General features: G+C 54.0%; 1 protein-coding gene and 1 long non-coding RNA gene across 2 annotated transcripts in view; one reads left to right on the forward strand and one right to left on the reverse strand.

Moving 5' to 3' along the window:
- The window catches only part of EHD2 (EH domain containing 2), a 20,204-nt gene continuing 3,278 nt past the window's right edge, over nucleotides 1–16,926 (reverse strand). The window contains exons 2-6 of the mRNA XM_007997369.3: nucleotides 16,321–16,777; nucleotides 15,391–15,488; nucleotides 9,871–10,283; nucleotides 4,582–4,746; nucleotides 1–657 (exon numbers count right to left, since the gene is read on the reverse strand). Coding sequence (XP_007995560.1) covers nucleotides 106–657; nucleotides 4,582–4,746; nucleotides 9,871–10,283; nucleotides 15,391–15,488; nucleotides 16,321–16,724 — 1,632 coding nt within the window. The 5' untranslated portion in view covers nucleotides 16,725–16,777 and the 3' untranslated portion in view covers nucleotides 1–105. The remainder of the gene's footprint in view (nucleotides 658–4,581; nucleotides 4,747–9,870; nucleotides 10,284–15,390; nucleotides 15,489–16,320; nucleotides 16,778–16,926) is intronic.
- Nucleotides 15,495–16,926, forward strand: part of LOC140711829 (uncharacterized) — a 14,877-nt gene continuing 13,445 nt past the window's right edge. The window contains exon 1 of the long non-coding RNA XR_012093131.1: nucleotides 15,495–15,664. This is a non-coding gene — a long non-coding RNA (uncharacterized lncRNA). The remainder of the gene's footprint in view (nucleotides 15,665–16,926) is intronic.

Here is a 16,926-nt window from a genome sequence, read left to right on the forward strand (position 1 = left end):
GCTGGGCAGGGAGGGCAGGCAGGGCATGTGTGAGCTGGGGCAGGGGTGTGCGTGCAGCCGACTGGAGCTGGGGAGCCACAGCAGGGCCACGGGAGGGGGGCCGGCTCACTCGGCGGAGCCCTTGTGGCGACGCTTGGAGGGTGGCACCAGGCGACGGGGCAGGTTGGCGGGCAGCCCGTGACCCTCCAGCTTGGCCTCGATGAGGTGACTGGCTAGCGCGAACTCCTCGTCGTCCAGCATGCCGTCGCGGTCCACGTCGCTCAGCTTCCAGATGCGCCCCAGAACCGAGTTGGGGAGTTTGGTCCCCACCATCCAGGTCTTGGCCTTGGAGCCGCTCAGCTTGCCGTCGGCAGGCGCCAGGTTGTAGAAGATCTCGTCGTATTTGGACTTGTCCTTGGTCACCACCCACTCGGCCTCATCGTCCGAACCCTCCTCGCCGTCCTCCATGGCCTCGTCAGGTCCCCGCTCCACGAACGGGCCCATGTGGGTGCCCTCAAAAGCGCCCCCCTGCACGCCCACCTCGGTATTCTCCAGCTCCTCCTGCCGCAGCAGGGGCATGAGCTTGGCAATGTCGTGCGTCAGCATCTCATCCAGCGCCTCCAGCAGCTTCGGCTTCAGCGAGTGAAACTTGGTGAAGTCGTGCGCCATCAGCAGCTCCTGTGGTGGGGGACAGGGGGACCCAAAATTCAAGCAGCGCCATCCGTGAGGCCCTCAGGCTGCAAAGTGGTACCAGGACACTGGTGAAGCTCAGGGGGCAGCTGTTGTGGGTTTTTTGGTTGTTGTTTGTTTTGAGACAGTCTTGCTCTTGTTGCCCAGGCTGGAGTGCAAATGGCACGATCTCAGCTCACTGCAACGTCTGCCTTCCGGTTTCAAGCGATTCTCCCGCCTCAGGCTCCTGAGTAGCTGGGATTACAGGCGCCCACCACCACACCCAGCTAATTTTTGTATTTTTAGTAGAGACGGGGTTTCATGTTGGCCAGGCTGGTCTCGAACTCCTGACCTTGTGATCCACCTGCCTCAGCCTCCCAGTGCTGGGATTACAGGCATGAGCCTCCATGCCCGGCTGTTTTTTGTTTGTGTTGTTTTGTTTCAACAGGGTCTCGCTCTGACACCTAGACTAAAGTGCAGTGGCACCAAGATAGCTCACTGCAGCTTCCAACTCCCAGCCTCAAGCGATCCTCTGGCCTCAGTCTCCCGAGTAGCTGGGACCACAGGCACACACCACCACACCCAGCTACATTTTTTTTTGTAGAGACGGGGGTCTCGCTATGTTGCCCAGGCTGGTCTCAAACTCTTAGGCTCAAGCCATCCTCACACTCAGCCTCCTAAAGTGCTGGGATTGCAGGTGTGAGCCACTGCGCCCAGCCAGGGTGGCAGCTCTTTACTGACACATGCAGAAGTATTTGAAGATCTGAACAACCTGCTCTGCTCGGGCACCCACCACTTGGAAGATACTTGGGCAACAAGGTCCCAGAGGCTTTCTCCTAAACCCCAGAATTACTGGAGGGTGGGGATGCTGGGGACCCTCCGATGAGTGGGAGCAGCAACCTTCTGCCAGCTAGCAGAGAAGGATTTCAATGTTTTTGCATCAAGTATACCTTTCTCAGAGCATCCACACCGGCCTAGAACCCTAACCGCCCTCTACTGGACTCTAGCTGCCCCGCCAGCATGCACAACATTGAAAATTTTAAAAAAATCTCAGCAGGCCTGGGCGGCTTACACTTGTAATCCCAGCACTTTGGGAGGCTGAGGTGGGAGAATCACTTGAGCCCAGGAGTGCAAGACCAGCCTGGACAACATGGCAAAACCTTTTTTTTTTTTTTTTTTTTTTTTTTGACAAGTCTCGCTCTGTCGCCCAGGTTGGAGTGCAATGCTGCAATCTTGGCTCACTGCAAGCTCCGTCTCATGGGTTCAAGCGATTCTCCTGGCTCAGCCTCCCAAGTAGCTGGGATTACAGGCGCCTGCTACTACGCCCAGCTAATTTTCATATTTTTAGTAGAGACGGGGTTTCTCCATGTTGTCCAGGCTGGTCTCGAACTCCTGACCTCAGGTAATCTGCCCACCTCAGCCTCCCAAAGTGCTGTGATTACAGGCGTGAGCCACTGCACCTGGCCTCAAAACCCTATTTCTAAAAAAAAATAAAAATAAAAATAAAAAATTAGCCAGGTGCGGTGGTGCACGCCTGCAGTCCCAACTACTTTGGGAGGCTGAGACAGGAGACTCTCTTGAACCCCGGGAGACAGCTGTTGCAGTGAGCCGAGATAGCACCATTGCACTCCAGCCTGGGTGACAGAGCAAGACCCTGTCTCAAAACAAACAAGGGAGGGGAGAAAAAAGAACGTTCAGAAAGCTCAGTTCCTGCCACTGCGCTACCACACCACGCAGAAAGGACTGAGTGCTGGCTGCCAAATTTGGAGGTGAGGTTTGGGATGAGGAGATCATCAGGGGTCCCTGGGACCACCGCCTCCCCACCGAAGAAGTCACTTTGTGCTAGCGCAGCTGTAGGGTGGGCTTGGCGTCATGCTGCTGCTCACACGGGCAACTCTCAGTGGCCCAGACTGCACCAGGACCGTCTCTGCAAAGGTGCATTCCTTTCACAGCCCTGTGGGAATTTCGTGAGCCAAGGCAGAAAGGCCAGCTGATCACGACTCTGAAGGGTTGGGGCTCCTAGGTTGCAACCTGGATTCCCAGGCAGCCAGAGTATGACTAAGTTCAAGTCCACTGAGGCAAGCACAGGTTGCATATGCAGCTTCTACTGTTAGCCTGTCCAGTAGGGCAGCCAGTAGCCACATGTGCTTATTTACATTCATTAAAATGAAATACAGGCCGGGCGCAGTGGCTCACACCTGTAATCCCAGCACTTTGGGAGGCCAAAGCGGGAGGATCACCTGAAGTCAGGAGTTCGAAACCAGCCTGGACAATATGGTGAAACCCTATCTCTACTAAAAATACAAAATTAGCTGGGCGTGGTGGTGGGTGCCTGTAATCTCAGCTTCTCAGGAGGCCGAGGCAGGAGAATTGCCTGAACCCAGGAGGCAGAGGTTGCAGTGAGCTGAGATCATGTCACTGCACTCCAGCCTGGGCAACATAGCAAGACTCCATCTCAAAAAAAAAGAAAAAAGAAATACAATGTAACATTCTATTTTAATGTGGCTAGTGGCTACCATATTGGACAGTACAGAATGAAACATTTCCATCACTGTAGAAAGTACTGCTGGATAGCACTGCTGTAGAAAGTGTTCTTGGCCAGGCATGGCGGCTCCTGCCTGTAATCCCAGCACTTTGGGAGGCCAAGGCAGGAGGATCACTTGAGGTCAGGAGTTGGAGACCAGCCTGGCCAACATGACAAAACCCCATCTCTGCTAAAAGTATGAAAAATTATCTGGACTTGGTGGCACATGCCTGCAGGCCCAGCTACTCAGGAGGCTGAGGTCAAATAACAGCCTGAACCTGGGAAGCAGAGGTTGCAGTGAGCCAAGATCGTGCCTCTGCACTTTTGTCTGGGTGACGGAGTGAGACTCTGTCTCAAAAAAAAAAAAAAAGTTAGCTAGGTATGGCATGTGCCTGTAGTCCCGGCTACTCTAGAGGCTAGGCAGAAGGACCCTTGAGCCCAGAAGTTCAAGTATACAATGAGCTATGATCATACCATTGCACTCCAGCTTGGCCAACAGAGTCTCTGAAAAATATGTAAATAAATCTCTAAAAAATATATAAATAAATCTGTTAAAGTATTTATTTATTTATTTATTTATTGAGACAGAATCTCACTCGGTCACAGAGGATGGACTGCAGTGATGTGATCTCAGCTCACTGCAACCTCTGCCTCCCGTGTTCAAGTGATTCTCCTGCCTCAGCCTCCCGAGTAGCTGGGACTACAGGCACGCGCCACCATGCCCAGCTAATTTTTGTATTTTTAGTACGGGGTTTCACCATGTTGTCCAGGCTGGTCTTGAACTCCTGACCTCAGGTGATCCACCTGCCTTGGCCTCCCACAGTGCTGGGATTACAGGCGTGAGCCACCGCACCCAACCGTATATATTTTAAATGTTTATATTTTACAAATATAAATATTTACATCTCAAATAAATAAATAAATGAAAAATAAAATAAACAGAAAGCATTCTTAAAGAGACTGTATACTTTTCTTCCCTTTCCCAACTTCTTGCTGGCTGGAACAGAGACACAGTGGCTGAAGCCTTCACAGCTCTTTTGTACCATGAGGTTCCTTGGGCCTGGAGGCCAGGCATGGAAGAGAAATAAGACAGAAGGGGACTAGATCCCTAGCTCTGTAAAGCACCAAACCAGTCCCGGACCACTTTCTGGGAGTTTTGTGGAGCAAAGAAAGAAAAACCTTCTCTCTTAATTTAGCCACTGTTATTTCAGGTTTTCTCATCACTCCCCTAGCCTGACTCATAAAACCACGCTCCCATGGAACTATTTGAAGGAAGTGCTTTCCAGAACCTGCCACCCATCCCTCTGGCTTTTGAGGTCCCATCTCAGAGCTTCCAGAGGCCAACCTTCCCATCACCCACCCCCTAACACTCCCTCCCGGGCAGCTTCCCCTCCCGGGCAGCTTCCCACCTGCATTTTCTGGCAATCAGGAAAGTCCCCAGGGGAGATGTGATGTTCCAGCTGAATCTTCGCAAAGATGACGGGCAGTTTGAGGATCAGCTGCTTCTTCTTGTTCTCCTTCCCAAACACAGAGGGCATCTCCTTCTTCAGGTAGCTGATGATGTAAGCGTGAACCTGTGGGAAGAGTTCTCACCTGAGCCTGCGTCAGGGTCCACCAGGGGGCTTGTTAAAACAAGCTGCTGGCCCCACTCCCAGAGATTCCCATTCACTTGGTCTGGCCTGGGGCATGAGAATTTGCGTTTCTCTTCTTTTCTTTCTTTTCTTTTTTTGAGACAGATTCTCGCTCTGTTGCCCAGACTGGAGGGCAGTGGTGCAATCTCAGCTCCCTGCAACCTCCAGCTCCTGGATTCAAGCAATTCTCATGCCTCAGCCTCCCAAGTAGCTGGGATTAACAGGTGCGCACCACCACACCTGGCTAATGTTTTTGTATTTTTAGTAGAGACAGGGTTCCTCCATGTTGACCAGGCTAGTCTTGAACTCCTGACCTCAGGTGATCCACCTGCCTCAGCCTCCCAAGGTGCTGGGATTACAGGCGTGAGCCACCGCGCCCAACCAGCCTTTTTTTTTTTTTTTTTTTTTTTTTTTTTTGGAGACAGGGTCTTGCTCTGTCACCCCGCCAGGAGTGCAGTAGTGCAAACATAACTTACTGCAGCCTCAAATTCCTGGGCTCAAGGGATCCTCCCACCGCAGCCTCTCAAGTACCTGGGATTACAGGCAAGAGCCACTGTCTGGACGAGAATTTGCATTTCTGACAAGTTACAGGTGCTGCAGGTGGCAGCACCACACTGTGAGCCCCATGGCCGCCTCCTGCTGAGGCTCACCCTGGGCTCCTCCTCTCTTCTAACTAAGTGAGCTCAGTCCCTCCCAGGTTTAAACATCCCTTAAAGAGGTCCACTCCAAATCTGCATACCAGCGTAAGCCTCTCCCTCCAGTTTAGGACTCAGAGCTAATTGTCTTGTCAACATTCCTGGACAGCTCCATCCCAGGATGCCCTAAGTGGAATCTGGCATGTGCCACTGCACCAGCCCGGGCGACAGAGTGTGACTCCGTCTCAAAAAATAAATAAATAAATAAATAAATAAAATGAAAAAGAGTAAATAAATGCTTTTATAAAATGCAACATATCTAGAAAGAGATACAAGAAACTACTTACGGCTTTTGCCTCTAGGAAAGAGGCCCTGGGAGCTGGTGGGATGAGGTGTGGGAGAATCATGTCTGATAAAAGTATGAATGCTTTTCCATGAGATGGTCTTAAATGTTCAATAAAAAAGACTTGTTAAAAAATTTTTCTTTTAGGCCAGGCGCCGTGGCTCATGCCTGTAATTCCAACACTTTGGGGGGCCGAGGCCGGCAGATCACCTGAGGTCAGGAGTTTGAGACCAGCCTGTCCAACATGGTGAGACCCCCCCCACACACACCGTCTCTACTAAAAATACAAAAATTAGATGGGTGTGGTGGCACCTGCCTGTAGTCCCAGCTACTCGGGAAGCTGAGGCACAAGAATCACTTTAACCTAGGAGACAGAGGTTGCAGTGAGCCGAGATCGTGCCACTGCACTCTAGCCTGGGTGACAGAGAAAGACTCCAACTAAAAAATATATATATATATTTTAAAGAATCACGGATTTAGAATGCTGAGAATGTTGGTGGTCCCTGACTGGTTCTAAATCCTCATCGCTTCCACCCTCCACCACCACCCTGTCTCCAGCTCCGTTAGGCTCTCAGTTCAAACACATCAAGTAAATGGCTGCCCCAGGGCCTTTGCACGTGCTGTTCTCACTGCATCGACTGCTCTTCCACCCAGTTGCCACTCGGCTCGCCCCTTCCTCTCACCCCTTCCTCTTCTTCAGACCACTCTAAGATAGTCCCTCGCCAGCCCCTCTTTCCTCCGCTTCATTTTTCTTCATAACTATTGATTTGTTTAATGTCTGCTTCCCCACTAAAAAGTAATTCTATGAGAAAAGGAATTTATCTTTGTGCCCTGCTGTATCCCCAGAGCCTAGAAGAGTGCCGCATGTGCTCGGCAACTGCTGAATGAATGTCACTGGGCCACTGCAGAGAATGTGGTCTGAAGGTTCAGGGCATCTTGGCGTCTTTAGAATCAGACCCTCCCAAGATCTTGGTCTCATGTATCACAGCATCATAAAATCGCCCCTTCTAGCACCTATCACTTCAGTTGAAGGACCTAGAGCTAGAGGATTCGTCCACACCTTCCAACGTACAGATGGGAAACTGAGGCACTGGGAGAAGGGTGATTACCTCAGAGGGGCAGTGAGCCTTGGTCACAGCGAACCCAGAATCCCATGCTCCTGTGTCCTGAGCGGCACTAGGGAGCCATGGATGAACCAGCAGGAAGAGGTGGAGGGAGTGCCTAAGGGTCTGAAGGACCAATCAGGGCAGGGGTGTGGCCGGGCTGGGGGCGGGGCCTGTGAGAGCGGGCCAATGGAGTCAGGGGGCAGGGCCGAAGAGTGGCTCCATAGGGACCAAACGAGGGGAGGCGGGAGGGCACTGATGGCTTTTCCAGAGAGGAAGCAGGGGAAGGTGCCAGGAAGAGATAAGGTGGGAAGGCGGGCTGGGCCGGGGCTGGGTCCCTGACTCCGGGGTTTGTCTGGATTTCCGGAGCCGCCCCCAGCCCGGCAGGGGCACCAGGTGTCTGGCCCGGCCCCACCCCTCTGTGCCTGAGCCTTGTGCTCCAGCTCCCACCAAGGGACCCGCTGGAACGAACCTGGGGGAGTCTAAGTAAGACCAGGAGGAAGACAGACAGAAGGCGGCGGCGGAGTGGGAGAGAGATGGAGAGACAGGAGGAGACAGACAGGGTGAGAAAGAGAAGGAAAGGGAGTTAGAATAAAAGAGAACGTAAAAATGCAGAAGAAAGAGATTGAGAGAGAGGTAGAAAAGGGACTGATACAGAGACAGAAAAAGAGAGGGACAGACACTGCAGAGCTGCCTGGGCAGAGGAGCACAAGGTGAATTCCGAAGGTTCCAGGAGTGGCAGCCCCGTCCACACTGGGCCGCTCCCTCCGAAGGAGGATTCCTGGGGTGGGGGTGGGGGCTCTGACTCACCCACTCTCGCTGCTCCTTAAACCAATACCTCAGGCTCCTCCACCCCCTAGAACCTTCTTGGCCTCCCTGCCTGCCCAGCTTCCTGCCCCGCCTCCACCCTGGCAGCCTCCCCTGAGAATGTTCCATTCGACATCCAAAATTGCTCTGAAACTGGTGCTGTCCTTTCTCCTCTCCCTCTGCAAGGCCTGTCCTGATCCAGGAACCTCCAAGCCTTTTGCCTCGTCTCCAGGCTCCTAGACTCACCTGCCTTGAATCCACCCTCCAAAAGGCAGCTTGAGTCTAATTATCTCCTTTCCCTGCTCTGAACTTTTCCATGGCTCCCCAGTGCCCTCAGGACAAAGTACAGATTCCCGGACACAGTCCACATCATCTCCAGGGGTCTGACTCTTAGCCACATCCTCAGCCTCAAACTGAGTTATGCACACTGTCTACACTGGGTTCTCTCCTTTCCCTGCTCCAAACCCTTCCATAGCTCCCCAGTGCCCTTGGGACAAAGCACAGATTCCCGGACACAACCCACACCACCTCTGATCTCAGCCACATCCTCAGCCTCTAACTGAGTTATGCACACTGTCTACACTGGGTTCAACACTGACATTTCCCCTCAGATGCCCTCTCCTCCAGAGAAGCCTTCTCTGCCTGCCCCAGCTACCCCGCCCCAGCTCTGACCACACTGGGTTGTCTGGGGATGGGTCTGTCCCCTCTCCAGGAGCCCCAGTGAGGACTGAGCCCTGGAACTGCCTTGATTATTTAGGACTGGGAGCCTCAGCAGGACAGGACTGGAACCACCGTGGTCACTGCTGTGTCTCCTGCACCACCCAACACCAGGCCAGGCATAGAGGAGATTTTGTTCAATGCAACTGTTTGTTCAATGTCATTCATTCAATAAATATTTACAGAGCACCAATTCTGTTCCAGGCGCTGGGGATAAAACAGTGAAGGAATTCAAAGAGCCCTGATTGGCTAGGCATGGTAGTTCACACCTGTAATCCCAGCACTTTGGGAGGCCGAGGCGGGTGGATCACCTGAGGTCGGGAGTTTGAGACCAGCCTGACCAACATGGAGAAACCCCATCTCTACTAAAAATACAAAATTAGCCGGGCATGGTGGTGGGCGCTTGTAATCCCAGCTACTTGGGAGGCCGAGGCAGGAGAATCGCTTGAATCCAGGAGGCGGAGGATGCAATGAGCCGAGATCACGCCATTGCACTCCAGCCTGGGCAACAAGAGCAAAACTCCGTCTCCAAAAAAAAAAAAAGTAAAAGCAAAAGAAATATTTGTGGAATAAACCAATGAACTTGGAAACCTTTGAGCCACAATCTTATAAATTACCAAAAAATAAACAAGGAGGGTAGAATAATGAGTATTGGTATGTCTATATTTTACAGGAAGCTCAAAAATTCAATATAGCTCATGCCTGTAATCCCAGCACGTTGGGAGGCCGAAAGGGGAGGATCACTTGAGGGCAGGAGTTCAAGACCAGCCTGGGCAACGCAGTAAGACCCAGACTCTACAAAAAGTAAAAAATTAGCTGGGCGTGTTGACACGCACCTGTGGTCCCAGCTGCTTGGGGCAGGCTGAAGAGGGAGGATCAGTGGAGCCCAGGAGTTCGAGGCTGTGGTGAGCTGTGATTGCATCATTGCACTCCAGCCAGGGCAAGAGATCGAGACTCTCTCTCTTAATAAAGAAGAGGAAAGGAAAGAGGATGTAAGGAAGGAGGAAGGGAGGAGGGAAAGAGGAACAGAGGAAGGAAGGAAGGAAGGAAGGAAGGAAGGAAGGAAGGAAGGAAGGAAGGAAGGAAGGAAGGAAGGAGGGAAGGAGGGAGAAAGAGAAGCAGAAACAGAAGCAGAAGGAGGAGAAGGAGGAGGGGAGGAGGAGGGGAGAGAAGAGAGGGGAGGACTAGGAAGAGGAGGAAGAAGAAATAGAAATACCAGGACAGTGAAGCCAGGGTGACACTGTGTCGACACAGAAATCCAAAGGCAGAGGAATGAGTCTCCATACAGTTCTTCCTCCCTGCTCCACTCTGTGCCAGAATGACCCAACTTCAAGAGAACTAACTAACCTGGGCACTGATAAGTCAGGGACTCACAGCACTGGTAGGGGAGGATGGAGGAAAGGCAGGGGCTCCCCTTGCACCCTCCTCCAAGAATGCGCGCCCAGCCCCCAGGACGACTCACCCGCACCAGCCGGGCCCTCTTCACCAGGTCGTTGAGCTTGCGCAAGGCGGCGTGCCGGGGCAGGCCCTGGATGTCGCGGAAGAGGTCCTGCTCCTCCAACTCGAAGAGGCGCCGATTGTCGGGCACGAGGAGAGGCTGGGACCAGAAGGAGCCGATGTAGACACGCAGCACCTCGGGCGTGCCCACCACCTTGCCCAGCGCCCACATGAGCGCGCCGTAGACGCGCATCAGCTGCTGCGTCTCCACCATGTCGGCCTTGTTGAGCACTACGCGGATCTTGTCCTCATGGCCCCGCAGCGCGCCGATGGCCTCCGAGAACTCGTCGGAGATCTCCAGCTTGTGCGCGTCGAAGAGCAGGATGATGAGGTCCACGCGCTCCGCGAACCAGCGCAGCACGGCCGGGAAGTCGTACCCTGGAGTGGGAGTGGAGAGACAGGGGCGCAAGGGGCAGAAGTCAGACCCCCACCCTCCAGCCATTCAGTAGCATCCATTCTCTTGCATATTGGACTGTAAAGATGTTCATGTTGTTGACTGTCCAGATCCTGTCTAGGCAAAATAGCCAAGGCCCTCAGTGGGCACCATTGCTTTGGTTCCCCAGTCCCCAGAATTTCCCCCCTCACTCTGGTCCCAGCCCCTCAAGTCCTCAAGCCATCTGGTTACAGGGGCAATCATCCCCCTTTTCCTTTGCTGGAGTGCAATGGCAGGATCATGCCTCCCTGAAACCTCCGCTTCCCCGAGCTCAGGCAATCCTCCTATCTCAGCCTCCCTAGTAGCTGGGACCGCAGGCGCGCCTCACCACACGTGGCTAATTTTTTTTTTTTTTTTTTTTTTTGTAGAGACAGGGTCTCACTATGTTACCCGGGCTGGTCTCATACTCCTGAGCTCAAGTGATCCTCTTGCCTCAGCCTCCCAAAATGTGGGGATCACAGGAGTCAGCCGCCGTGCACAGCCTCCAGGCCTCCATTTTTTCATTCGCTCATTCATTAACCAGTTATTAGTGGTGTGCTTTGTAGGTGTGTGTGTGTAGGTTGTTAAAAATACTGACATGAGGCCGGGCGCAGTGGCTCACGCCTGTAATCCCAGCACTTTGGGAGGCCGAGGTGGGCAGATCACAAGGTCAGGAGATCCAGACCATCCTGGCTAACACGGTGAAACCCCGTCTCTACTAAAACTATCAAAAATTAGCCGGGCGAGGTGGTGGGCGCCTGTAGTCCCAGCTACTCAGGAGGCTGAGGCAGGAGAATGGCGTGAACCCGGGAGGCGGAGCTTGCAGTGAGCCGAGATCGCGCCACTGCACTCCAGCCTGGGCGACAGAGCGAGACTCCATCTCAAAAAAAAAAAAAAAAAAAAAAAAAAAATACTGACACGTTTGCTAAAAGATCCCCCCGTGCGTCTATGGAAATCCAAGGCTGCCGCGTGCCTCTATCACCCCAGCTTCTCCCCAGGACCTGTTGGATCCCCCCATGATCCAGCAACTACAGTTCATGTTGGATAGCTATGCTCTTGCTATAGCAGATTTTTTTTTTTTTTTGAGACAGTGTCTCACTCTGTCGCCCAGGCTGGAGTGCAGTGGCATGAATGCAGCTCACTGCAACCTCCATCTCCCAGGTTCAAGTGATTCTCCCGCCTCAGCCTCCCAAGTATCTGGGATTACAGGCATGCACCACCACGCCCGGCTGATTTTTGTATTTTTAGTAGAGACGGGGTTTCACCATGTTGGCCAGGCTGAGATGTTAAATATTTTGCATTGATTTAGCAATATTTACTGAGAGTCTCATGTGTGCCAAGCCCTGTCCTGGGAGCCTGAGATACTGCAGAGAACACACAGACAAGATTCTTGCTCTGATGAAGCACCCATCCCAGCCATAGGTTTCCATGCTCATTCATTCATTCCTTTCACCATTCATTTCCTCATTCACTGTTTCATCCACCCATTCTCACCTTTGCTTGTTCACTCATTTAATCACCATCGAGCAATGCTGAGGCGAGCATTGATTGAGACCCCCTGACTTAGCTGTCTAGAATACCTGGATTTGAATCCCTCCTCTGCCTCGATCTGCTGTGTGATCTTAGGAAAGTAGCTTAACGTCTCTGAACTTGTGTTTTCTCTTCTGTAAAATGCAGATCATAGAAGGAATGTTGTGAAGCCAGGTGTGATGGCTCAAACTTGTAATCCCAGCACTTTGGGAGGCTGAGGCAGGCAGATCATTTGAGGCCAGGAGTTCGAGACCAGCCTAGCCAACATGGCAAAACCCCCATCTCTACTAAAAATACAAAAAAATTAGCCTGGTGTTGGTGGCTCATGCCTATGGTCCCAAATACATGGGAGGTTGTGGCACGAGAATCGTTTGAGCTTGGGAGGCAGAGGTTGCAGAGAGCCGAGATAGCATCACTGCACTCCAGCCTGGGTGACAGAGTGAGACTCTGTCCACGCCCCCTGCCCCAAAAAAAAAGGACTGTTGTGAAGATTAAAAGAATATAAATGAGTTTATATATATATATAAAGAGCTTAAAATAATGCCTGGCATTGAACTGTACACTTAAAAATGATGTAGGTGGCTGGGCACAGTGGCTCATGCCTGTAATCCCAGCACTTTGAGAGGCTGAGGCAGGAGGATCGCTTGAGTCTGGGAGTCTGAGACCAGCCTAGGCAAGATGACATTCCCTGTCTCTACAGAAAAAAATAAAAATAAAAAATTATCCACGCGTGGTGACATGCATCTGTAGTCTCAGCTACTCAGGAGGCTGAAGCAAGAGGATCACTTGAGCCCAGAGGTTGGAGGCTGCAGTGAGCCACGATTGTGTCACTGCACTCCAACAGGCAGACAGAGCAAGACCTTGTCTCTCTTTTTTTTTTAAATGGTTGAGCTTTTTTTTTTTTGAGGCAGAGTCTTGCTCTGTCACCAGGCTGAAGTGCAGTGGTGCGATCTCAGCTCACTGCAATCTCTGCCTCTCGGATTCAAGCGATTCTCCTGCCTCGGTCTCCCGAGTAGCTGGGATTACAGGCGCCACCACACCCAGCTAATTTCCCAGACACACCCGTGTTCACCATCTGGGACCTGCACAGATGTTTGTAGTCACACAATCACAAAGACAATATGAGATGCACACACATCACAGAGACCTGCACGAACACACAGGTACAGAGGCACATGTGCACACCCACACAGACACAATCGCACACACATAACCTCCCATGCCCTCCCAAACCCAAAGGCACCCACACAGACACACACACAGTTACACAAAAGATACACTCCTGTACACACACACATTCTCACATACACAACACCACACAGAAGCACACAACTGTATCCCGAGGTACAATCACAGGTAGTCACACACAGCCCAACAAAATCCCCGCAGCCCTGTACTGCCCAACGCAGCCACACAAAGTCACACACAGCCCAGATACACATATATGCCTCATGCACAGGCACACAATGTCAGACTCACACCCACAATGATACACACTAAATCCACAGACACATAGACAATGCCCTTTATGTCTCTCTCTCTCACACACTTATACACACACTTCACAATATAACAATATATAGAGACAGAATCAGTTGCACACAATCCCACAAAGTCTCTCACAGCCCTACACAGCCCTTCAGAGTCACACAGAGTCATCCAGCAGGCCGGGCACAGTGGCTCACACCTGTAATCCCAGCACCTTGGGAGGCCAAGGCAGGAGGATCACCTGAGGTCCAGAGTTTGAGACCAGCCTGGCCAACATGGTGAAACTCTGTCTCTACTAAAAAAAAATAATGATAATAATACAAAAATTAGCCGGACATGGGTGTGGCGGGTGCCTGCAGTCCCGGCTACTCAGGAGGCTGAGGCAGAAGAGTCACTTGAACTCGGGAGGCGAAGGTTGCAGTGAGCTGAGATCGCGCCACTCCACTCCAGCCTACGTGACAGAGTGAGACTCTGTCGCAAAAACAAACGAACAAAACAAAGTCATCCAGCCACAATTATAGGCACACGCACACACGCACACACACACAGAGGCAGGTACACAATTCAAAGTCACACAACCTCAGAGCCAAGGCCATGATGAGGCACGTCCACCGCTATACACAAATGCATGGAGACACCACTCCCACGAGTACATTCACAGAGACACACTTTCCCAAGATATACAGAGTCACACACACACACCCCAACAGCTGGACACTCTCTCCTCCTCTTCCTCTACCCTCAAGGCCAGGAAGGCAGACCCCGTTCTCCACTCCCCCACCACCCATGGCCTTTGGACGCCCCTGCTGGCACCCCTGCCCTAGCTGAGAGAGCCGCTCCCTCCCGTTGTCCCAGGCCCAGGCCCTGGGGTGGGAGCCCCAGGAATTCCTCCCCCTCAGCTGGCAGCAGCACATCCTCCCAATCGTTTCTGCAGCTGCCTCCTGCCTTTCTCCTGTGGGGCCTCTGGACGGCGGCCAGGGACACCGTCACCCCCGGCGTCCCCGCCCCACCCCAGGCCCAGCCTCCTCGCCAGGGCCTCTCATTCCCTCTGCCCCACATGGCAGCCTCCTTTGCCCCAGTTCCCAGCCTCCGAGGCCATGGGGGGTGGAGGACACAAGTTCGTGGGGCTGGGGGGCCACAGATGCTGAGCTGAGCTGGGCAGGAGTGGTGGGGGCCCAGCACACCCGGAGGCCCCCGCTGGAATCCACCCCCCGCTGCTCTCCTTGCACAGCTGTTTATAAATTCCAGGCCTGGCCTTGGCCCCCACCCAGATTCCCTTCCCATCCTCTTCTCAGCCCCATCTGTGGCCCAGACGCGGAGCCAGGAGCTCACAGGGCCCAGCTTCCCCTGCCCGGGCTCTGCCTCATCTCTGGGCCTTGTGTCTCCCTGCACCGCTGTCTCACTGCCTCGGAATCCCTGTCCCTCTTCATCTCTCCCTTCCCATCCTTCCTGCCTGCCCAGACGTGCGGCTCCTGCCCGCTCGCACCACGTGGTCACTCACACGCCTCCCCCACCCATCAGTGCGAGCCAGCATGGAGCAGTCACGGCTTCCACTAGCTCCCTGGGCTGCCCCGCCAGCCAGGGCCAGAGGACGCAGGCCCAGGTCCCAGTGGAGACACCGCCCCTCCTCCTCTAGACCCAGGAGTCCAGATCCCAGGCCCTCGTCCGTCAGACCCAGGAGTCCAGGCCCAGCCCCTCCTCCCTCTGACCCAGGAGTCCGGGCCCCCGGACCCTCTTCCCTCAGACCCAGGAGTCCGGACCCCCGGCCCCTCCTCCCTCAGACCCAGGAGTCCAGGCTCAGCCCCTCCTCCCTCTGGCCCAGGAGTCCAGGCCCGCCCCTCCTCCCTCAGACCCAGGAGTCCAGACCCCCAGCCCCTCCTCCCTCAGACCCAGGAGTCCAGACCCCCAGCCCCTCCTCCCTCAGACCCAGGAGTCCAGACCCCCAGCCCCTCCTCCCTCAGACGCAGGAGTCCAGGCCCAGCCCCTCCTCCCTCAGACCCAGGAGTCCAGGCCCAGCCGCTCCTTCCTCTGACCCCAGGGTCCGGCCCCACTCACCGCGGCTCACTCTCTGTTTGGCACCCGACAGGATACCCGGGGTGTCGATGATGCTGATGCTCTCCAGGACCTGATTGGGGAGCTGGGCACACATGAACCTGGGGGGTAGAGGGAGGGTCAGGGGTCAACACAGGGAAGGACAGAAGGAGGGAAAACATGAAGAGGGACTCGGGACCGCATGACAGAGCATCGTGTATGGGCAAAGAAAGACTCCAAACAGAAAAAGGGCGACCAGGACCATCTCAGAGCTGTAACCAGTCACAGCTCATGTTCGGTAAGCACTTAATTTGTGCCAGGTGCGTTCTTTTTTTTTTTTTTTTTTAGACAGCGTCTCACCGCACCTGGCCCAAGGTGATTGATCCCCATTTTGAAGATGAGGCTACAAGCGGGGCAGAGAGGTCAAGTCATTTGCTTGAGGCCACCCAGCAGGCTGGGATTTGAACCAGGCATGCTGACTTCACCAGCCTAGGTGCTCCCCTGAATAAGAGAGCAGAGACAGGCATGGGAAGAATTGGGTAGAGAGAAGGGAATTGGGGCTGAGAAGGAGGGAAACACAGGGAGGGGACAGAGGAGGGGGACAGCAAGATGCACCCCCAGGGCCGGGTGCGGTGGCTCACGCGTGTAATCCCAGCACTTTGGGAGGCTGAGGCGGGTGGATCACTTGAGGCCAGGAGTTCGAGACCAGCCTGGCCAACATGGTGAAACCCCGTCTGTACCTAATAATACAAAAACTCGCTGGGCGTGGTGGCGGGTGTCTGTAATCCCAGCTACTCAGGAGGCTGAGGCAGGAGAATCGCTTGAACCCAGGAGGTGGAGGTTGCCGTGAGCTGAGATCGCACCCACTGCACTCCAGCCTGGGTGACAAGAACGGAAACTACGTCTCAACAAAAAGAGAAAGAAGGATGTGCCCTGGGCTCGCGGCTGGCACACCTGTTGAGGAAGGTGTTTCCGAAGGGGTTGAGTTTGCGGAAGGGCTTGTCCGGGTCCACGACGAGGGCGTTGCCGGGCACAGTGCCCTCGGTGTCCCCATGCATAACGGCCACAAAGCAGTCGGTGGTGGGCTCAGGCCCCACGCGGGAGCCGGGCACCTCCTGCTCCAGCAGGTACTGGATGAAGCTGGTCTTGCCCGTGCTGTACTGGCCAGCCACCAGCACCATGGGCTTGCCGTCGAAGTCTGCGTCCTCCAGGGCCGGCGAGTGGAAGGCCCCGAAGCGGTAGTGCTCCTCCAGCGGCAGCAGCTTCGTGCGGTACAGCTCCTTGAGGGCCGAGGTCACTGTGCGGATGGCCTCGGGCTGCTGGCCCCGTGCCCCGCCCCGCTTCAGCCAGCTAAACATGGTGGCGGCACACTGCCCACTGGCTTCAGAGAGACGTGCAGATGGAGAGCTGCCTGTGGGATGGGGAGAGGGCATGAGCATGGGCGGCCCGGCCAAGGAGGAAGAAAGGGGTCTGAGTGTAGACTGTCTGGGTGGCAGGATGGGTGGAGAAGGAGGAGGAGCGCAGATATTTGTGGTCACAAATATGTGGTCACAGAGCATG

The sequence above is a fragment of the Chlorocebus sabaeus genome, chromosome 6 (genome assembly GCF_047675955.1).
Source record: "Chlorocebus sabaeus isolate Y175 chromosome 6, mChlSab1.0.hap1, whole genome shotgun sequence".
Taxonomy (NCBI): domain Eukaryota; kingdom Metazoa; phylum Chordata; class Mammalia; order Primates; family Cercopithecidae; genus Chlorocebus; species Chlorocebus sabaeus.